Source organism: Synchiropus splendidus, chromosome 14 (genome assembly GCF_027744825.2).
Source record: "Synchiropus splendidus isolate RoL2022-P1 chromosome 14, RoL_Sspl_1.0, whole genome shotgun sequence".
NCBI classification, from domain to species: domain Eukaryota; kingdom Metazoa; phylum Chordata; class Actinopteri; order Syngnathiformes; family Callionymidae; genus Synchiropus; species Synchiropus splendidus.
The window spans coordinates 18172672-18194110 of record NC_071347.1 but is presented as its reverse complement, the minus strand read 5'-3'; the positions used below and the strand labels follow the sequence as shown (position 1 = coordinate 18194110).

General features: G+C 41.6%; 1 protein-coding gene across 14 annotated transcripts in view; it reads right to left on the bottom strand.

The window, feature by feature from the left end:
• Positions 1 to 21439, bottom strand: part of shank3a (SH3 and multiple ankyrin repeat domains 3a) — a 182714-nt gene that overhangs the window by 19971 nt on the left and 141304 nt on the right. For all 14 annotated transcript variants that reach the window (XR_008416534.1, XR_008416535.1, XM_053885400.1 and 11 more), the window contains 2 exons: positions 18766 to 18879; positions 2917 to 2992 (listed from right to left, as the gene is read on the bottom strand). Coding sequence is in view for 12 of the 14 variants with exons in the window: in XM_053885400.1 (XP_053741375.1) it covers positions 2917 to 2992; positions 18766 to 18879 (190 nt within the window). In the remaining 2 variants the exon portion in view is untranslated. The remainder of the gene's footprint in view (positions 1 to 2916; positions 2993 to 18765; positions 18880 to 21439) is intronic.

Here is a 21439-nt window from a genome sequence, read left to right as displayed (position 1 = left end):
AAGCGCAATTGTGCTTAGTCAAAAGTCAAAATCCGATTTAGTTTGTAAAAATATTTAGCTGCTGACACATAGCGATTTTGGCATGTTATTTGCAGCAACAAATTGCAGAAAATGTATTTGTTTAAACTTGTCTCCAGAAAGGGGTGGGAAATATATCGTGATTTATTCATTTATTTTTCGATTTCATAACAATTCATAACAGCATTTTTGAGACTAACTTGCAAGTTTCTGGTCAGTGTTAATCCAGAAGGAAAAAAAAAAAGAACTTCTAGTTTGGGGAATTTCCAGACAAACTGTTAGCATTCTTTGCCTCAGCTTGCGTCATAACTACAATTATTCTTTCTCTCTTCACATTTTGCAGCAAATTTGTTTGGTTCTGTATTTAGTTTTCATCCAACTTTTAAACAATGGAGCAAACTTCGATGGTCTCAACAAAGTTTCGAAGTGAGACGTCCAGTTAGCTGTTAGCTGGGTTAGCACTGTTAGCCCCGCGGTGCAGTCAGTCTTTGGCGTCGTGGGTCCGGTGTGTGGTCATGTGACAGACACATAAGGTTTATAAAAACAACTCAAACTGGTGAATTTGACCGGCTTCTTCGCTGTGAGCGTGTCGGAAGAGGAGCACGATGGATGAGTTGGCGCATCAGCATAGATCTAAAGTCAGAGTGAGACCGAACCCATGTCATATCTCTCACGATGGCAGATAGTCAACAAGTCGTAATTGTTCATGATTTAACGTCATCATATCGCCCACCTCTGTCTGGATTATTTCCCACAGCACACCTGACATATTAGTTTAAAAATGCTATAGTCGACAATACAGAAAACATAATTCACCATCTGAATTATTGAGCCTTTGCAGGTGGGAGAGCATCTTTATTTAGAGTGTTATTAAGGGAGCCTGACTACTATGACTGGAGTGAGAAGACGACATCTTCCTTAAAAAAAAAATGTTTTCTTAGCAGGAAATGTCAATGAAAATAGTGGTGATCAGCGGCAGCTCAGAGATGCTTGATTTTTTACTGGCATTTCAAGTGAAGACGACGGCGTAAATAATAATAAATAAAGCACTTGAACTCTATCTGTGCCTGTGCTCTTTAGTTCCAGTGCTAGATGTTCCAGGGAGGATGGATGGTTGCTGTGCCTAAATATTCCGGAGAGTCTGGAAAACCAGGGAGCCGTCCCGAGTCACGCAACTTTTATTTTTAGAGCAAAATGTTGAGCAGTTTAATGGCAGTTGATGGAAAATTGTAGCAAGCAAACTTCAAAACTAAGCTCCCTGTTCAGCAAAACACTGGTCTTAGTACATCTGCCTCTTGTAGCATAGCTTCCTGACAGACCCTGTGGTGAACCATAGTTAATATCTATCACATAAAAGGCAGTGAAAGCTCGTGGAAACGGCTGAATTCCACAGTGCGACTGGCTGCCGTCTCTGCTGGCTTCAGTTGCTCATCACTCTCACACTTACCCAGAGATCACAGCGCTCCTGCTCATGGGACCAGCAGATCCAAAACAAACCTTTCTGCAGAAGGGAGGTCAAAGGTTCTGGTTCCATAAAAAAAGGCTTTTATCCACTTTTGTGCAGCAATTACTGCGAGTATGATAATTTCCCAGTTAATAATAGTAAAATGTTTTTAATGAGCACGAAGACCCTTTCATCTCTGCACTTGAGAAAAAGGCTGCATTATTTATGTAGCGCCGTGACACGCACTCGCGCTGGCAGGAACACCACTGATGCAAGCAAATCACCCCAAAAAGACAGTCCTTTTGACATTTGGAGATGTAAGGACATGTTCAGAGCTGGTGCTTCAGTTTGTCCCAGTCATGTTTTATGGAAGACTGAGGGGAGATCTGAGAGGCTCGACTCATTTATGCAGGTATTTGGCCTAACATATTTATTACACCGTGATCAACGCATGGTTATAAATATTTACATTTACAAAGCGTCTGAGTGCGAATGGATGTGTGGTGAGACAAGTGACACCATCTCAGGGAAATGATCTGAGTCTGATTATTAGCTTGCTTCACTAGCTGACAGTTGTAAATAATGTTGTCTAGACGGCACAGCAATGCTTATGAGAGGTTCGCATTACGGTGGCCCCGAAGGACAAAAGACAACACAAAAGAAAAGTACGACCACAAACCAAAAAGCACATTTATAAAAATGGAATCACAATATCAAAATCGCAATCCCCAAAGCAGGAACACATTTACAAACAGACTTGCAATAACAAACGGAATCACAAACACAAAAACAAAACTGCAACAGTTGTTGTGCAATTTGTCCAAGCAACAACAAGCTTTAAAGCAGGTTCCACCCTTCTTATGGTTTGCATCAAAGTTATTGCGATTCCGTTTTCACAATTGTGTTTCTGTATTGGGGGCTTGCGATTTTGTTTTCGTAACTGCAATTCTGTATTTGTAATTGCGATTCTGCTTTGGTAAATGTGCTTTTTGGTTTGTAGTCGTACTTTTCTTTTGTGTAACACATTTGTTGGTGTGGTTTTACCAGACACATTTCTCAGTCTGCCACGATTAACTTGCTTTATGGATTAAACAAATGATGGTTGGAGGATGAAAAATGAAATAATTGATAGAAAAAATGCAGACTGATCATAGATACAAACATTTTTCGGTGGAACCAAGTTATAGAATATGACATTACAACCAAAACATCCAGAATGAAGGAGATTAAATGAGATTGTGCTGATGGATGGGAAATGTATATAGAAACAACAGCAGGGTCACATCCACCCGGCTGTTTAAGCTTTCATTTATTTCATAATTATATTTTATTGCTGGATAAAATAACGCTATTCATCATGCACTACCAGTCTACGCCCAGTAGATGGCAGCAACTAAGTGACGCATGCTGAAACAGCCATTCTCTCAGCGACAGGAGGATAAAACGGACAGTACCTGTATGAGGTGAAGTTGTCGTAGGAACCCACAGTGTAGTGTCTGAACAGTCTCTTGGTGCGATCTTCTCGAGTCTCTGCAAGAAAGATACCAGCAATTTATCATGACATTCAATAATAACTCTCTGTTATGTGACAGAAGAGCTCAAATTGTGTAATAAAAGTGCATTGTTAAAACCCACAACCTGACTCAGGCTCAGACTCGGAGGCACTTCAGCAGCCGCACTGTGATTTAGTCAGTGGCTCAAAATGACTTCCGTGTCACGACTAAAAAATCAATATTTAAACACATCTGCGAGCAAGCTGTTTGAAACTCCTTTGTTTGATGTTTAGGTTTATACAGTAAGAGATTGCGAACGACAAACCGCAGCGTGGCACTCTACGCCTTGTTTACATGAGTCTGCAAATGTGTGAGTGACACAGACAAACTCACAGCTGCGATCCACTCGCCGTTCTTGCTCACACAACGGAGCCGTAAATAAATAAATAAAACCATCGACGGAGGATTCTCACTTTCACGCTCAGCTATGACACGCCATTCATCACGTGTCGTCTCGTCCTCTTCATCCAGGTTTCTGGTCCAGAGCTGCTCTTTTTATTGAACTCTCTGGAGCTGTTTGTTTTTGTGTGAGGCGAGCAGAATGATGAGACCTTGGTGAGGAGTTTTAGAAGTTGTTTATCGATTCAACCTCAGCAAAAGTGCCTATATTTTACTAATATGCAACAAACATCGGAAATATGAACCTCTTCAATATGATGCATTTTGAAGATGTTGAAAAAAAATATGAAACAATACATGATTTTGAATTGTTCTCTGCAGGTCATGTGCAAAACTCGGATCACCTTTTTTTAAGGGGCCTACAGATGCTACATTACATTCATCTGAAACCTTTGAACTTTCAATTCCTCAAGTGAAAAAAAGACGTGTTTGGAAAAAAAAAGTGGCTGTCTTGAATGTGAGATTAAGGCTGTGCCCCAGTCTTTGACCCTGACACTTGTTTTTGCGTGTTCACATGTAAGTGTAGAGTGTCCCAATACTCCCAAGACCAAGAGCACTCGCCGTTCACCACTTGAAATGATCCCTTCAAACCGAGGGAGCTCCGGAGATGACTTGAAACCAAGTGGAAATATGAAGTGTGGATAGATTTCCAGGATACCACAGTACTTTATTTAAAAAGTACATTGTATAGGACAACAGAGACATTTTAGTAACAAGGACGACTCTTCCGTTTGTTGTACTTTCTCTCTCGTGTCATGTTAGCGACCCACATGGTCAACCGTGTCCCACAACATGAACAATACAACAGTATGTTTTTATTTCTTCTTAACAACAGTGGGTTAACATCCAGGCTAACGTAACATCATCATACCTCTAACAGATCTTTCACCACAACATAGCGGCTTATAGTGGGACACTAGCCTTATAAGTCTCAAAAGTCTGCACCTTCAATGGAGATGAACTGGTGGACAGTTTTCTTCCAGAACAGCAGATGGCACTCTAATAGGGCATTTAAGGTGGGTCCTGCAGAGCACCATCCGGATTCTAACCCATGAGTTTCCATGGCTGAAACTGAGAACTAAAGCCTGTTTTCCACCACAGCCAAGTCAACTCAGTCATTTCACCACTGAATCCCCAATGTTTCTTCACACGGATTTTAAGACAGCCAAACCTGAATCCTAACTCTGAACAGGAGACAGAGAAAACATTTCAAATGTAATCTCTTCCTGTACAGTCGTTGCACACAGCCAGGCGCTCCAGATGGTGCAAACTTTGAGCACACCAAGATGATTACAAGTGGGGAGTTTTGACCTGTGACACAACACAAGGCCTTCTCCCACACTGCCCTCATTACTGTGCAACTTCTCTCCTGAAGGAAAGTTAAGAAAGTGACAGGTGAAAAGGAGCTCCAAACTTCCACAGCAAAGCTGCCTGTTAGAAGCAGCAGTTCGGACGACGGCGAGAACCGCAGGTCATACTAAACATAAAGAGCTTCTGAACGATCAGGATTCATGTAAAGGGTGTTGGGAATTACATAAGGAAGCAAAGGTGTGGCTAAAGTAAGCGTCCGCCTTTCATCCTCTGTAAACAGTAACCTGGGATTACCTACACACACACACAGCTTCCTGACATGGATTAACCTCTGCTGTTTTACCTCTGATAACAGCTCCAGACAAACATGCCGACACACGCTATTATCAAGTCAGCCACATTGACTTTTTAATTCTTCCCTTCTACACCTCCGCACACCTTTATCTCTCGCTCACCGCCACGCTGAGGTGGTGAATGCTAAACTTCCCAACCTCGGGGATAGAGAGTGAATGTACAAATAACGCTCAAAATAGGGTCTAGACTCTCTGTCACACTCAAGGCCTGGTTGGTTCAAAATGACAGTCAATGCACCAATGAAGATGCCTGTGTTTAAGATGAGATAAGGGATAGAGATTGATGTGCTGGTGTCTCCATAGTTTGCTTGGCCTGCTACGTCTAAAAGAGCAGTACAAGTAGCCACTAGGGGTGTAACATACTTGGACCAGTCTACTCGTGGACCGATCCGCAAAGCAAAACAGTCCCCGAGCGACATGGCAGCAGCAACAGGTCAACTGGAGCGAGAAGATCCCTGGTGATGTGTCATCTTTATATGTGAAATGAGTCATCTGATAAGTCATTTTTAACAGGCTTGCACAGAGCTATGCTCCGACAATGGTGACCGTTGAAGCCTTGCAACTGGCCCTTCCTCGAGCCCAGTTTAAGAACTGGATAGCACAGTTCCTGTCCAGATTTTAGCAGCAACCAGACACAATAGAAGTTCTTAGGTTAGAACCACCTTTCCCACAGCTCCTGTGTTCACTTGGACAGAAGGGTGATGTCACCACCACATAACAGGCGCGCTGAGATACAACAGACGTATGAGGAGGCAACGGTCTGCGGAACTTGTCGCCAAAATCAATAACGAATAATTTAGTGTTCAAATATTGGTTACATCAAAAAGATTTGGTCGGAAGTTGCAGCATTCTTCTTGTTTATTTACTTATTATTCATTATTCAAACAAGCAAAAGGGGGGAAATTTTCTGAAAGTCCACGATGAAAAAAAAATTATATATATATATATATATATATATATATATATATATATATATATATATATATATATATATATATGAGTGGTACCTCGGTTCTCGACCACATTCCAGAAGGCAGTTCGAGAAGCAAATTGTTCGAAATCTGAATGGATTTTTCCCATTACAATGAATGGAAAAAGAAATAATGCGTTCCAAGCCTTAAAACAGGCTTTTGTAGGAGTGAATGTAGAGTGTCTGCCACAGGTGCGCTGTTCCTCTGTGTGTGTGGCCGCTGCATGTGGGAGGGGTTGCCGAGTGAGTGACGTCTCTCCAGAAGTGAAGAGGTGCCCGGTGCGTGTCCAGCTCTGAATGTGCGCTTCTGTGCAGTTTGGCTGTGACAAAGTCATAAACCAAGTCACGCTCTGTCCCAGACTCGCCTCATCCCTGTCCCAGCTCCAGCCGACAACAGGACATCAAACCCTGGAGTGTTGAGAGCGAGCACCTCCCCTGTGACACTCTACCACGGTCGAGTGCGAAGTTTTACACCTCAATATGAAGAAAAAACAGTCAGTAAATGTAGATAACGGCTGCATACAGAGGCTGCGTTATACACAATAACAAAGTGCGTCGTGGGTCAGCTGATCGGTCCGCGCACGTTATGTTTTTTCCGTCTTTTTTCAGGGGCGTTCGAGTTCTGGATTTTCGTTCGAAATCAGTAGCAAAATAATCTTGAATTTTTGTTTGAACTCTGATTTGTTCGAATTCCCGGGACGTTCGAAAACCGAGGTACCACTGTGTGTGTGTGTGTATATATATATATATATATATATATATATATATATATATATATATATATATATATATATATATATATATATATATATATAAAGCTTTAAAACTAAAGGTGTACTGTGATATTCCTAAAAGCCACTGAACGGCAATATATTGCTGACTTTTTAAGAAGTAAGGACTTACCCCAGTATAAGTGGAAAAACCCGACACTTGGCTGCACAGTTTTCACAACAGTCACCATCCCATCTATTCGACTGCAAATCACAGGCAGATCCGACACCAAGACGGGACAACAGTCCATGTTCCCTTTGAATTCTTGTTCTCTGCCCCGAGTGCACTTAAGCCCGTCACTGTCAGCTGGTTTCAGAAAACATGAAGGGTCAAGTTTCTCTCGGAGCCTTGTGAGATGGCACAGACACTCCTTCATATTTGTTGTCCGTCTCCCAGCTCCCCTCCCTAACCCAAACTAGCAGCACGGCCAGACTCTCTGGTGTTAAAAGTCCCATCGCGCTTCAGCCTCCGGCAAACAGATCCAGTTCTGCCTCATCTCTGCAGTCTCTGCCTTCTCTGACTCTCCTTCAGAGTTGGTCGGTTGCTGAGATGAGCCTTGTTGTTGTTTCCGTGTAGAAGTGTCAGACACAGATGCCACCGCCTATAAATACCTCAGCTGTCATATTACCAAAAAAAAAAAACCTTTGAATAATTCAGAAAAAATAAACAACTGTACACCTTTTCAAACACGGTGACAGCTTGTCAAGCAGACGCCTGTGATTCCAGGTCACGGCAAACGCTCGGAGGAAAAACAAAACGAGGTGTCGAGGGCACAGTCTCCCTCGCACGTTCGGCTTGATCACAACATCTGTAGATTTAATTTGAGACGTGGACTTTATTGTGGAATAAATGACTAAGACGTGATTCAGCTGACGGCTTTTAAAACTTCTGCGAGTCATTCCAACTGGGACTCGGGGTCATGCTCCAACAGATATACTTGCAGTCTTGGGAGACTCGACTCCTGCTCGTAACTAGGGTGTGAAAGTCACTCACGCAAGGGGATACATGTCCACAGACCAACTCATGTGTCGATCTAAATGTTTCAGTGAAATCTGTGAAAGGCATGATTCTATAGGAAAAGGTCCTGAAAACATAAGCCCATATCAGTGTCCCTGATATTGATACAGATAATACTGATCTGCTTTCCCATCTAAGTCATGATATGCACACAGGTTTGTGATGCATGATGATGATGTTTTGAATCTACTGCAGCTCCTGTAATATTAACTGGAAGAAGAGATTGGACTGCCACACTGCATTATAGGATTTGTATGGGAACTTTTTGGAAGCCCATTAAAAATATATGGCAAGGAGTAGGAGAAAGGAATATGCTGTGAAGACGAGTAATGCGGTTCTTGTGTGCTTTTATTTTGTAATATCTGGTTGCGCTGTCTGTTGTTTCCGTTTCCTTTGTTCCTCTCCAGCTTCACAGCAGCGCAGCTGGACCCCATCCGCTGATCAAGCTCCACTGATTTCTACACTTGGGTTTCAGTCTGCGCTGCCAGATGGTTGCTCCGCGTCCACCGGTAAAGATTCTCTCGAGACTTGTTCTATCGCGTTCTCTGTAAACTTTCAATTGTGCGTGCCTTTTTTGCCGCTTCCTCAGTTTTCCTTCTAGTTTACTTTCTGTTTTTTTTTAGCAGCGTTTGTGTTTTGTGTGAGAGTTTTTGTACTTGCATCTTGTTTTCCATAGTTGGCTTATTTATCCTCGCATGTGTGTTTGAGTCTTCCACCACCAAGGGTTTTTCGTTGTTCGGGCCTCGTGAGTTTATCCGAGTGTGTTTCTGGTTGTCCCCCTCAGTTAGACTTGATTGTAATTCGCCTCCTTTCTGTTTCAGGATTTCCCCCCGTCCTTGAGTGTTATCCTCGCTCCACGTTTTGGTGGCGACGTCTGTAGCTACTCCTTTCCTGTCTGTGCCCTGTTTTTTCTTGTTTGTTGCTTATTACATTTTGTTTTGGTGGCGACGTCTTTAGCTACTCCTTTCCTGTCTGTGCCCTGTTTTTTCTTGTTTGTTGCTTAATAAATTTTGTTAAACTTCACCTTGTTTGAGTCTTCTGTGAGCTTGCTACAATTTAGCACTTGGGTCTGTTCACCTGAGCCGCCATGACATGCATGATGACATCTGTCTGAGGCTTAGAGGTGTGCAGCTGTCTGTCGGGAGTGGGAGTCGACCAGAGAAAACCCTGACAGGACCAGGGACCAGTGGCAAGTGTCTGGACTGACCCTTCCAGATTTGAACATTTCAGAGGCTGTACATGTTCCAGCTAGCATTTTTACACTTAAAGCTTCATTACATTTTCAGTTTCATTAATAATTCCATCAAAACAAAAGTTATTTTTTTAGGGGCATCTCCTTCATAAGCCACGGTGCTGAAGTATGAGCCATCTGTTGCTATGGTGACCCCTATTTATTGTGATAAATGTTCAAAAATACAAAGCGTGAAATAACAAAATACATTTTATAGTTATGTTATGATAAGACGTGGCTATTAGCTTTTAGTGCCAGAGGGAGTAAAAACAAACAGTGAAAACATTGGTCAGTGTCTATCTTGTCATTTTTCATTGGCATTTAGCGCAAAACAGCCAACAAATGCCACAGTTTTGGCGCCTGCTATTTTGCCGTTGTAGGGACAGGAGGGATGCCATGAACTAGATGTGTGTTTGTTTGAATGTGACCTGCTATCATGCAATGTGGCCCCTGTCAAACGTGATATGAATGTGACGTCTCTCCGTGTGACCTGCTTCAGCTTTGAGGAATTGTTCAAATAGCGGCTCCATCTATTATGATTCGATGTGAATCTGTCCACCAGCGATGGAGAGCGATGGCTCAGCACACTCCACTGACTTCTGATGAAAAGTGGAGATAGTCGCCAGCGTGCTGCTGCCAACAAAACACAGGCACACACACTCACACCTGTGGTGAAAACAGCGGAGTCAGCGTAACCTAAAAGGCACTGCTTCTATCCCGTGGTTGCAGCGCTTGCTGAGGAGATGAATGGACTGAGATGAATTGACTTGGCGGATCAAACCGCTGATGATCACGTGTGTCACGTTTGGTGTGATCCTGCACAACTTGTGTGTTCACAACAAACACAGCAGCTCCGCGTTTTGCAAATCAACTACAAGCCAGAAGTTGGCTCCATAAAAATGATCGTCTGACGAATAAGTAAGAGAAAAATGCTAGGCAAGTTTTCAAAGTTGCTTATGCTTCTCTTTAAAATCGCTCAATTTGAGTTGAGATTTCCATCATGAGGAGGAGCAGCGTCAACTTAACCCTCAAATTCATCAATATAAACATCGGAGGAAACAGAGGAGCCTCACAAATGACAGACTCTGTTGCATGACGGTGGAACAGTTGAATATATAAATGTATCCATCCCTCTTTCCTTAGAAAAGTGCATCAGTTTGGAGAAAAACAGATCATAATATAACAGAGTTATAGGAAATACCGGCTATCCCGAGGCTGCCCGGGTAGTTCCACCACTGGAAGCCACAGAGAAGAGAATCAAATTGAGGACCTCCTCACTGTCTGTTTAATGTTCTTCTTCAGTGCAGCGACTGTGCTGTGACATTTATACCTCGATAAATGCAGTTGATGATGGAGGCAGAGAAACTGAATAAGAGAGTTCTGAACTAAAACATGGCAGAGTGAGAGGATTTCCAAGAACAATGGGTGAAAAAATCTCACTATCTGAGTGATAAGTCTCCTCCCAGTCCTTGCTTTTTTTTCCAGCGACCCTTCAATATTATCTACTCGATCACTCGGCAGATGGAAACCCAGGTCATTGAACGCAATCCTCACCAGATTATCTCATGGCATTTTCCCCTGCCAGTCATAGATGTTAAGCCACATTCATGAGGAATGTTTGAGTGAACTCTTTTGACCAGTTGTGTCAACGTGATGCCACTATAATAGTATCACATTTACTTTCATGGAAAGAGCTGTATCATGGAACAAAGGTCAGCTGTGGCACTCTGATCAGTCCGTACCAAGTCACCATGCATGGATGATAGTATACTGAATGTACAGTATGTTTATCAGAGTAAAATCGTTGCCCTTCCTCTCATACCACATGCCACTTACTGAGCCACAACAGCTCTAGTGAGACAAACACAGCTCAGTCTGAACATCTGATTCAATAAGCCACAATGAGACAACGCGTTGTTCTTCTTCTACAGTGACCTGAACCCCATTGGTCGTAGTCTTTGTCTCCTTTATAACGTTCTTCATCCGATATGTCTGGGTCTCTTTCCAAATCGTATTTTCTCCCTAACCTTGGTCCGCACTTGTCTGCTAGAGCTCTGTTGGAATCTTCTCGCCCTTCGAAGTCACTCCCAGTGAAAACTCGCTGAACCATGGCGTTGTAAACCTGAGACCGAGTTGAGACCAGAGAGACTGTGTCCCATTTCTCACCCTAACACTTGTTTTCGACCTTAACACTGGGTTTTGCACGTTCACTTGAAAGTGTAGTGTGTCCAGTCCTCCTAAGACCGAGGGCACTCGCCGTTCACCACTTGAAATGATCAAACCGAGGGAGCTCCAGAGCTGACTTGAAACCAAGTGGAAATATGAAGTGTGGATAGATTTCCAGGATACCACAGTACTTTATTTAAAAAGTACGTTGTATAGGACAACAAGGACATTTTAGTAATGAGGACTACTCTTCCGTTTGTTTACTTTCTCTCATATCACAAGTTAGCGACCCACATGGTCTACCGTGTCCTAGAACATGAACAATACAACATGTATGTACAACAGTTTGTTTTTATTTCTTCTTAACAAACAACAGTGGGCTAGCATCCCGGCTAACCTCAAACGGATCTATCACCGCAACATCGCGGCAAAGCCGGCTTTGGCTCCGCCCATTTCTTCTCCGTCGATTCACCAAACCAAGTCAGATTATCAGCGCTGAAGCAAGAGGTAGCAAACACGTTGGAGCTGGCAGGAAACAAAACACAGCCCGGCAGCCAGTGACACGTTGTCTTTACGCGTGACGTCATGAAGTGTTGTACCAATTCTAAGGGGGGAAATGGGACACAGCCCAAGTCTTAGGCCAAAACCAAACTGAATCTCTAATAATGACTTTGACCACTGCCCTCTTAAGCTTCACTCTTGCTGCTACTCTTCTGTCACAGATCATCCCACTTAGTCGTCTCCACCAACTCCACCTGCCTGACACCCTCCTCTATACCAGTGATTCTTAACCATAGGGCCTGGGCCCATGGTTGGGCTGCGAGCGCCTCCTAGAGGGCTGCTAAAACCTTTTTGTTTTGCACCTTTGGGCTGTGAGAGGCTCAGTTTTAATACATTAGCCACATATGGTGGCAGCAGTGTGTCACTGAATTGACTTGACAGCTGCAAATCTGAGATAGTTGCCAACTATGGAGAAGTTCTTGATAGGAATGATACAGTAAAAACCGTTCGTGGAAGCAGCTATTGAAGTGGTTAAATGGAACATTGCATGGCGATACTGTTATTTACACTTCACTTCTGTCTTCTTCCAAGTTGAAATAAATATATATTACTTTTATGTTATGATATTTAGACATGGTTTTTTTTATAGATATTTTATTCAGAATTTTATTCTTTTTTTTCCAAACTCAACAGTTTGCTTCAAGTGTATTTTTTTCATTTTTCTATAGTAAATTTGATGAATATGACTTGCACCTGGTTCTGCTGCTGGTTGGACTTTTCCATGACAAATACCTTTACAATGATCACATGGTTTCATGTCATTTCACAAGTTTTTGGTTTGGTGTGTAAGTAGATTAAATATGGTTATTGATCTCAAATGAAATCAAGAGTTATGACTTCATTCTGTCACTTGAATCAAAAAGGTTAAGAACCTCTGCTGTAGACCTCACTTGACTTGTGTCCATACCGCCTCCTGGTGTTACAGTCCTGTTACAGTCCAACTAACACCACCCTCCATAAGAAATACGTAAACCCATCCCCGGAGTTGACTAAAATAGAAAAACCTGAAGTCACAAAGCTGTGAAATCCCTGATGTTTAACATCCTAAAAAACACTGAGCCACCTCAGTGTGATTTTAGAGGCCGGTCTCCTCGACACCTCTTTGTCCTGTTCAGCCGGCCATAGCCTCCACTGCCGCAGGAACAGGCGTTTTGGCATTCAGGCGGAGTGCAGACACTAAACTTCTTAATGGGCAGTCTATAAATAGTGCAGGCATTTGACTGAACTGATTCATGCGGCTGTTAGTTATTCATCCGCTGTGAGGGTGAAGTGAATGAGTACAAAGGGAGAAGCAAAGATTGCTTGTAAGGATATTAAACCATTTAGCCAGTATTGCTAGTCCTCCTCGCGGAATTAAGAACATTATTATGCTTTAAGTGTCTTCAGGTTATCGTCAGCCCACAGAAAAATGAATGCTCTTATGATGGAAAATAAGGCCGGGAACGAATCCCGCCGTTTCATGGACCATGTTATTTATCATTGGGCGGCTGGGCACCAGAATCCCAACAGAGTGAAGACAAAACAAGACTAACAGTATTCTGCCTCCATCGTGGTCACGTCATTAGAAAAGGAAGAGCAGCTCATATTCACATCATTATCTCCTCCATTAACGCGAGTAAACACCAAATATTAACCCCTGCCAAGAGGCCAGATGCTACGGATTAGACAAATGATGGAAGATGTCGGAGCACTTTCCCATAAGGCACTCAGCTGTCACAAACTGTACGGTTGCTATGTAAATATTTACAATGTCAAAAAAACTACCATTGGAGACGGGATCAGAATTTGGCACTTGCTACGTTGGCAAGTCCGTCTACTTGTCAAGTTAGTCAAGTAACTGGTGGAGTCCCGTCCAGTCTAGAAACTGCCAAGTCGAGTGACAGTCTGGTCAGGTCCCATCTCATGGAGCCATCGTCTCGCCAAGTTAAGCCAAGTCTTGACACATCTTGTCAAGTTAAGTCACCTTGTCTTGACACGTCAAGGTCAAGCCTTTTCTACGTCTAATTCTGTTCTCGTCTTTGTCCACGCCCTTCTTTTGTATCAGGTTTTTGTTTGGGTCAAATCCCATGGTTAAAATATGTTCTCCAGCTTCTGGGTTCTAAACCTTGACAGACCTCATAAACCATGTCGCTTCATCATGAGAGTTAAATAAAACAAACAAAATACTCATAACAGTTGAGCATATTTACAGTCTTGCACAAGCGGTTGTGGTACTTAAAGTTAAAGGCATGTATCACCTGTGCAAAACTAAATGCATGTCGAAATGAAACCAAAAAGAATGTGACACTAATTTCCACTCCCATCATTTGCATATGGACTTTCTATCTTCATCCCTGACTATTATTACCCTCATGTCTTTGTCTGTTCACCTTCTCCCTGTCCCCTGGAGCAGTGGAGGAGGAGAATGAAATGTTGCCTCCAAGCAACTCTGCCTTGTGCTGAGCAGTGTGGTGACGGATGAGAGCCAAGGGACCGGCTGATAGTTGAAACTGGGCTCTCTTTCAGCGCTCACCTTCCTCCCCCTTCACAAGTCCTGCTAGCTTTGCTGCTCTCTGTTCGCTTGCTATTACGCCTTTGTCGTCCATCCTCACACTCCGTCATGGCTTTTCTTCAGAGGTGAGAGGGAGGATGGGCTGATAAGGAGAGTATTTTCAATGTCTAAACAGGAATGCCTTCGCTGCTTCACTAGACTGAGACTCATTGCCTTTACAGTCAGCAACGCATCAATTGATGCATTAATATTCCATCAACAAACCTGTGTACGCCACAGTTAATCCTAATCTGGTTACGGGATTACCTTCGTATTGCTTCAGCATTTTCAACTGTCATAATAACAGCCCAAGTAATAAATTCGACATTCACTAATACATAACATAATCTTTTTATTTATTTATTTTAAAAGAGTCTATGCGTTTTATGCTGTATATTGATGAACAAAAAGCTGCTTCATGAAAAAATGAAAAAAAAAGACAAAATATTCTAAAACACACACACATGTATGTGTATATATATATATATATATATATATATATATGAAAAAGAACATGTACACAAAATATTGTTAAAGAAAAAAAGTTATAAAAGGTATAAGAAAACTTTAAAAGGAACAAATGGCATATCATAAAAAATATTGTGGAAAACATGCTTCTATGAAGTATGTCAACATAACGCAATAAAGATAGAGCTAGAACTTTAAGTGATGAATTTTGAGTAATTTAGTTCAGACAAAAATCCATGTATTGATCCAAATAACGCATCTTAATCGTATATGAACTTCGTATCACACTGGATTATTTTTTTTATTTTTTTAGTTCCTTCCTGATGTCGAAGATTATCTGCACAGATTGAACTTCAATTTGATCATAAAATGAATGAATTATGATTATTTATTATAATTCATGAACTGAGACCCATATCGAAATAAAATGTAACAAAACAAGTGAATAATTCAAAAAAATCTTTTCACTGCAGCTCAATGGAAAATAAATGTCATGGACAAAAGAAATTTTATATAGTGTATAGAAATATATATATTAAGTAATAAAGACCAAGTACAACATTGGAAGTACTGAAGGCTCCAAAATATCAATAAACAAAACAATACTGGGGAATGGTATTAAAATGCAGGAAGATTATAAGTAGTAAACCAAACAAAATGTTATGATAACAGATGATATCACAACGTTTCACACCAACCAACCTTGGTATGAAAGAGCTCTTTCCGCTTGGTGCATGGAATCAACAATCCCTTCTTCATTTTTATTTTTTTAAATGAGTGAATGAGGCCTCACTTACCGGGCCCCTCACCTTGCTCCCTCCAAGCCTTTTCTCTGGCTCTCTGAAAGTCCACTTGGCTCTCCTCTAAAGTGTGCTTCACCATCCATCTCTGCTACTCTCTGAGACGCTCTCTCTCTCTCTCTCTCTCTCTCTCAATGGAGTTCTGTAGCTGTAGCTAACAGTGCAGCTCAGAGGGTGAAGACCAGCTTCTCAAGACTACGTAGGACTCACAGACGGAATGAAATACCTTTAACATTTTGATGTTTAAATCCATGACACATAATGATTCTGTATCACACGCATCAGCAGATGTTCTGTAATTGTGCAACACACGTTGGCATCCATTTCTACGGTTCCCCCATGACACCAGAACACGCGCCATCTGTTGACTAAATGACATTCCAAAGAGGGACGTGGACGCACTCATGTTACAAAGAGTTCAATTCAAATCGGTCACAGCGTCATGGATGAAAGACTCTCCATCATGTTCACAGACATTTGTCATGTTTGTCAGCGCATCTGTCAATCGGAGCGTTCATAGACGACTCAACAGCGACGGCAGACGACTGCTGTCTCGAGTCAACTGTCAACAAGACGTCACATTTTGTAACTTTCCGAGAGCCAACAGGAAATACATTTCCTATCAGCCACCTCGACCTTATCCTATCTTCTATAATCTTTAATGTTTGCTGATACTTTGTGGGCACCTTGAGTGTTGTGTATCTTTAATGTCTTTGCTATGTGTCAGTGTCTTTGGCTGCTGTGACACATTGAATTTCCCCACTGGGGGACTACTAAAGTCCATCCAAACTACTCTATGAACCACGTTGGCTGTCTTCCACTTTTCAATTCTACCGGACTCTCTACCTGTCCACCATCGCTCCTCTCCTTCTCCATGTCCAAACCTCCCAAACCTTGTCTCCAAACTTCTTCACAGGAGCTGTCCCTCAGATGCACTAAGTGCTGAGCTTGTCTTTCCTCATTTCTGACTCCTTGGTTTCAGTCTTGCTGATCCACCATGCCCTCACTCTCTTCTCCGATTTCTCCCAAATCTGGCCAAAATACCCATACCACATTCAGTCTTGCACGGAAAATGCCAAACCTGCCCATCGAGGACCCACAGCGCTGTGTAAAATAGCTCAAAAGTATTTGATGCTTTGAGTGTAAAATATGTTTCATTTACTGAACCAGTGAAAAAAACTATTGTTACTTAGGAAGGTTTCTCTTGACAGTGTCTTGGTTTAATGTAATCTGTTTCATTGGTTTTGTGAATGGAGCAGATTTATTCCCTCAGCAAAACTTCTATTCTTATATACCTGAAAATAGAGTGCTGCACAGGTACAGGATTCAAAACAAGACAAAAAAAAATCTGATGAACAAACAAAAATCCTTAAATCACACAGAGACTATGTGAATGAAAGTACTTCTCGTGTGTTCAGTCCAACAAAGAGTTCAGTTGACACCACCACAAGTTCACAGGAATCCCCCAATATAATCCAGTTTTATAAATAAATCTTGATGACCAATGTCTAGCGTCATCTGGTTGAACCCAAAGAAAGACATGGAATTTCACCCTTATTTTCTTTGTAAATGTACCTCACATTTTGTTTTACTTCTTTCTACCGTTTCCTTTACATCTCTCTCTGAGACAACAGGCCTGAACTCTCAAAACTCGTCCTTCTCTCCAAGGACTGAGGAACAGATGGATTTCCTGCAGAGATAAAGATTCTGCTGAGTCCGCAGACACAGCGAAAGTCGTTTCCAAGTTTTTTCAAAGACCTTGTTTACATTTTTAAAGGATTGATTTGCAAGATCAATTCATCCCCAATACCAGGAAAATCCGAGGTTGGAGAGTAAACAGCGTGCGTGTCAATCCCAAGGTCAAATCAGGTCAGGGATACTGTTGTACACGGCCAGCAAAACGACATGATGGATGGCCCGCTACTTGAAGTACTCCCATCACTCACACTACAAGCCCCATAATGCATTGCAACAAGTGAAGAACCAAATTAAATACCTGGTTCAAGTGTGGTGAGTGTGAGAAGACTCAAAAATGCACTGAGATCTAGACTGGAAAACTGTGTATTGGCTTGTACCATGTTTTATTTTCAGCGAGCATCAGTCCAAACTTGTTACAGAGACACCTGACACGTGCAAATTCTGCTTTGAATTGAGTAAATAATCCACAGAATCCACTGTAATTTCAGAAAAGTAGCACTCCCAAGATGGGAATTAATAAATCTGTCCCAATGTGAGGAAACCAGCTTTTCAGCACCATGGACAGTGACGGGTGAGCGCCATAACAAATCAGAGGCTCAAAAAACTCAAAGACAAATGTTATAAAATGTAAGTAATAACAGATCGGTTCGGTGAAGTCCATGGTTTTGTGGCATTTCAGTGACTTATAACAGTTCATTCAAGTTCATGCGTAAAAACGCGAATCATACATTATCAGAAGTGCTGACTCATTGACTTTAGATGAGTGGAGCCAAACGCTGTGGTACATACTGTATCACAGTGTCACACTGCACTAGCGTGATTCCTCTTTAAATTATAATTAGAGTAGTAGTAGAAGCATTTTGCAGTTTAATTTATTCTAATCTCATTCAGAGTGTGTCCTAATTTCGACTTCGAAAAAGGAGCCCAGAAAAAAAATCTGTCTCACACCAGCACTACTTTTTTTTCCAGGGATTTTTTCCCCTTTTCTTAGTTATGTAGGACACATCACCAAAACATTTACACTCAGACACAGTCTGTTCTCTTACTTACTTGCTTTCTTTTTTTTTTTTTTATATTGCATCGAAAATAAACTCAAAAAAGAAAGTTCAACTCAGTTAAGGAATGTTAGAGCCTTGTTAACCTCAGTGGATTTTTATGTCAGGATTATTTGGCCTCAGGAGAACAGGGATTGTCCCTTAGAGAGTTTCTGGGATAATACTTATTACTATGAGGTGGACTACTGTGTAGAGAAACAATGTCGGTGTGATCGAGTAAAAGAGGATCACTCATTCATGGTTAGATGTTTCAAAAAAGTCAAAAATGTAATTCAAATAAGGGGAAATACCTGACCGTTCACAAGCTCAAATATGAATAAAACAAGAATATGAAATGGAAAACTGTGAGACAGCACAGACTGCAATGAAGGGACACGCAAAGATAGGTTGATTTTTTTGAGTGATCTGAAAGCATCTTACCTAGACGCGGGTCATACTGCCTCATCTGAACTTCCTCCACACAGTCTGCCGGAAACCAGCCCGTCCTGCCTTTGACCGTGCCTTCCCAAAATCCGCCTTCCCCGATACTCAACACTGAAAAAGAAAGAGAATAGTGAAGACCTGGACCAGCCATCAATCCCATGATTTGAAGGACGTGCTGTCTTATACACAGAAGAGGAAGTGAGTCTAAACAGTTGACCACAAGAACAAAGGAGAGGCAGGATTCGGGAGGAAAGGTAAGGACTGATGGTCGGCGTAAACAGGAGACGGGAGGGAAGAGGCGTTTAAGTTCCAGCATTGGTAATTAGAGATGAATGTATCGTTGATATTGATCTTCGCTGCAGGACTTAAGCAAGCGCGCTCATTTCTAGAATCCATTATCAGAGCACAGGCGCGTACACACAAGCGACACACTTTCACCAGCTGGATGTGAAGCCCTCTTCCACTGGTTGCTAGGATACAGCAGTGTGATGTTGCAGCGGGCAGACAGCCGGTAAAATGATGTAGCCCCTTTCCTCCAGAGCATATTGCACTCTGGCGCCAGGACCTGACAGAGTGGAGCGAGAGGGAAGGCCACTCTGAAGCGCGGCCAGCTGGACGTCATCCTGACTGACATCATAATACAAGACCAGTCACTCATAGAACTACATCCTGAATCAAGTAATTGCCACTCCGTCGCAGGTCTTAGTTAAAACCCACCTGAAAGACTGTTACTGCATGTATTTTAGTTTCTTTTAAGACAAATACTCAAAAGGATTTCAGATAAAACTGGTCAGATTTTGCCCACACGGCCAAAAGCTACACACAGACGTGTGAGGGACCATCACGACTATTGCGTTTTTCTTTTCCAGATTTCCTTGCCTCAAACTTGTTCAGTTATTTTCTACATGAACTGAGAGCACAGATTCAGTGTGTATGCTTCTGTCCAAATTGGTGTCAGTAAATGTGAAGGTTGCAGACCCCTCAGCTCAGCCATAATTTTGTGAGCAACTGGCAATAACACAACTGGACCGAGACAAGAAACCTGATGGTGTTTCATTCAGTGAGTCTGTTTTTATTTAAAAGTTCAGGTCAACTTTAAAGTAGGTCCAAACATTACAAAGGTCACTCACCTACCTACCTACCTCAGCCAGTAATTTCAGAGCCTTTCTAGACTCCCTTCTAGATCTCTCTCTGTCTTTCTCTGCAACTTTATTTAGGGATATCTCTGCCATCGAGATTTGAATACAAAAAAACAAATTGAATCCGAAAAAGAAAGAAAAAAATCCATTCCAAAAGATAATGTTTTGATGCTCTGTTATTAAGGTTTGAATACAAAAAAAAGATTTACATAGTATTCAATACATCATGAAAATTAATAATTTGATTTAAGTTTGTCATATAAAGACGACTTCTTATTGGTTTCAAACTGTATTTACAAATTCAAAAGTTTTTTTAGATTCAAATTTTTTTTTATTATTTGATTACATTTTTTCTTTTTTTTTTTAACTGATGGCAAAGGAGCCGAATCAAGACTGACAGCACTCAGAACCGCGGTTTGAGGTGTGATGTTTACAGGCAACATGGATGTTGTGATGCTGTAAAAACATGTGGATGTCGGAGCAGTGTGTGGTATCTGCACTTTTTCTCCAACACCCACATGACTAAACCACATATTCAACTTTTGAATTCCTAAATACAATTTTAAACAAAAAAAATTGACTTTATATTACTAACTTTAATTTTTTTTTGTATTCAAACTTTAATAACAGGGCATCAAAACGTTTTTTTTCAGAATTAATTTTTTGGAGGGATTTTTTTTTTCCGAATTCAATTTGTTTTTTTGTCTTCACATCTCAATGGCAGCGATATCCCTCCATAATTATTGTGCATTTGTTGCCGGGAACCTGCCAAGCAGCATTTTAACATTTTAAGCATCCCATCCACAACACAGCACTGAACAAACACTCAAATCTATCGGGACTTTAAACACTTGTTTAATTCATCTTTTTGAACAAGAAGCAAAGATGCGTTTGTAATAGGTTTTTTTTCTTCTTCTTCTCCATTTTAACAGTAGAAAATAGCTGCCTCTTGCCCGAGTCTTTGTGATTCTATTTATCATGCGGATGAGGAAGTTTAAACCCGTCCTCTCCTGGACGTGGAGCTGATTCATTCACAGCCAAACCGCCGCCAGACTGTGTCAATTCAGCGCTAATTTCTCATGTGAAGAGAGCCACAGGAGGGAAAAACAAGGGTTGTTCAGGCGAGCTTTACTGACAGTCATGACGGCAGTTTCCCACTTCACACCAGTTATTTTCAGTCAACTCATTCCACCTCGCCCTGAGAACCTCTAAAAACAAAGCCGACTATCTGCGACAGAACAAGCTCACACCTTTCTAGCAGCCACTTTGCCCTCTGTTCCTTTGAATTGAATACTTTATTGTCTACATTTGACAACGTTTTCAGATTCTAATAAGCTATTTTAAAGATAATGACACACACCGGAGGCGCTGACAGTTGTAGGGTAAAAGAAAAGCATGCAGCGATGCTCTAAATCCCAGCTTGAATTGGATTGAATAATTGTTATTTTAGCTTCATTATTGTTACGTATTGAGTCGCGCCACACAAACAACCGTCTGTCTGATCAAGTAAATGCCCTCAATTGCACTGTGAG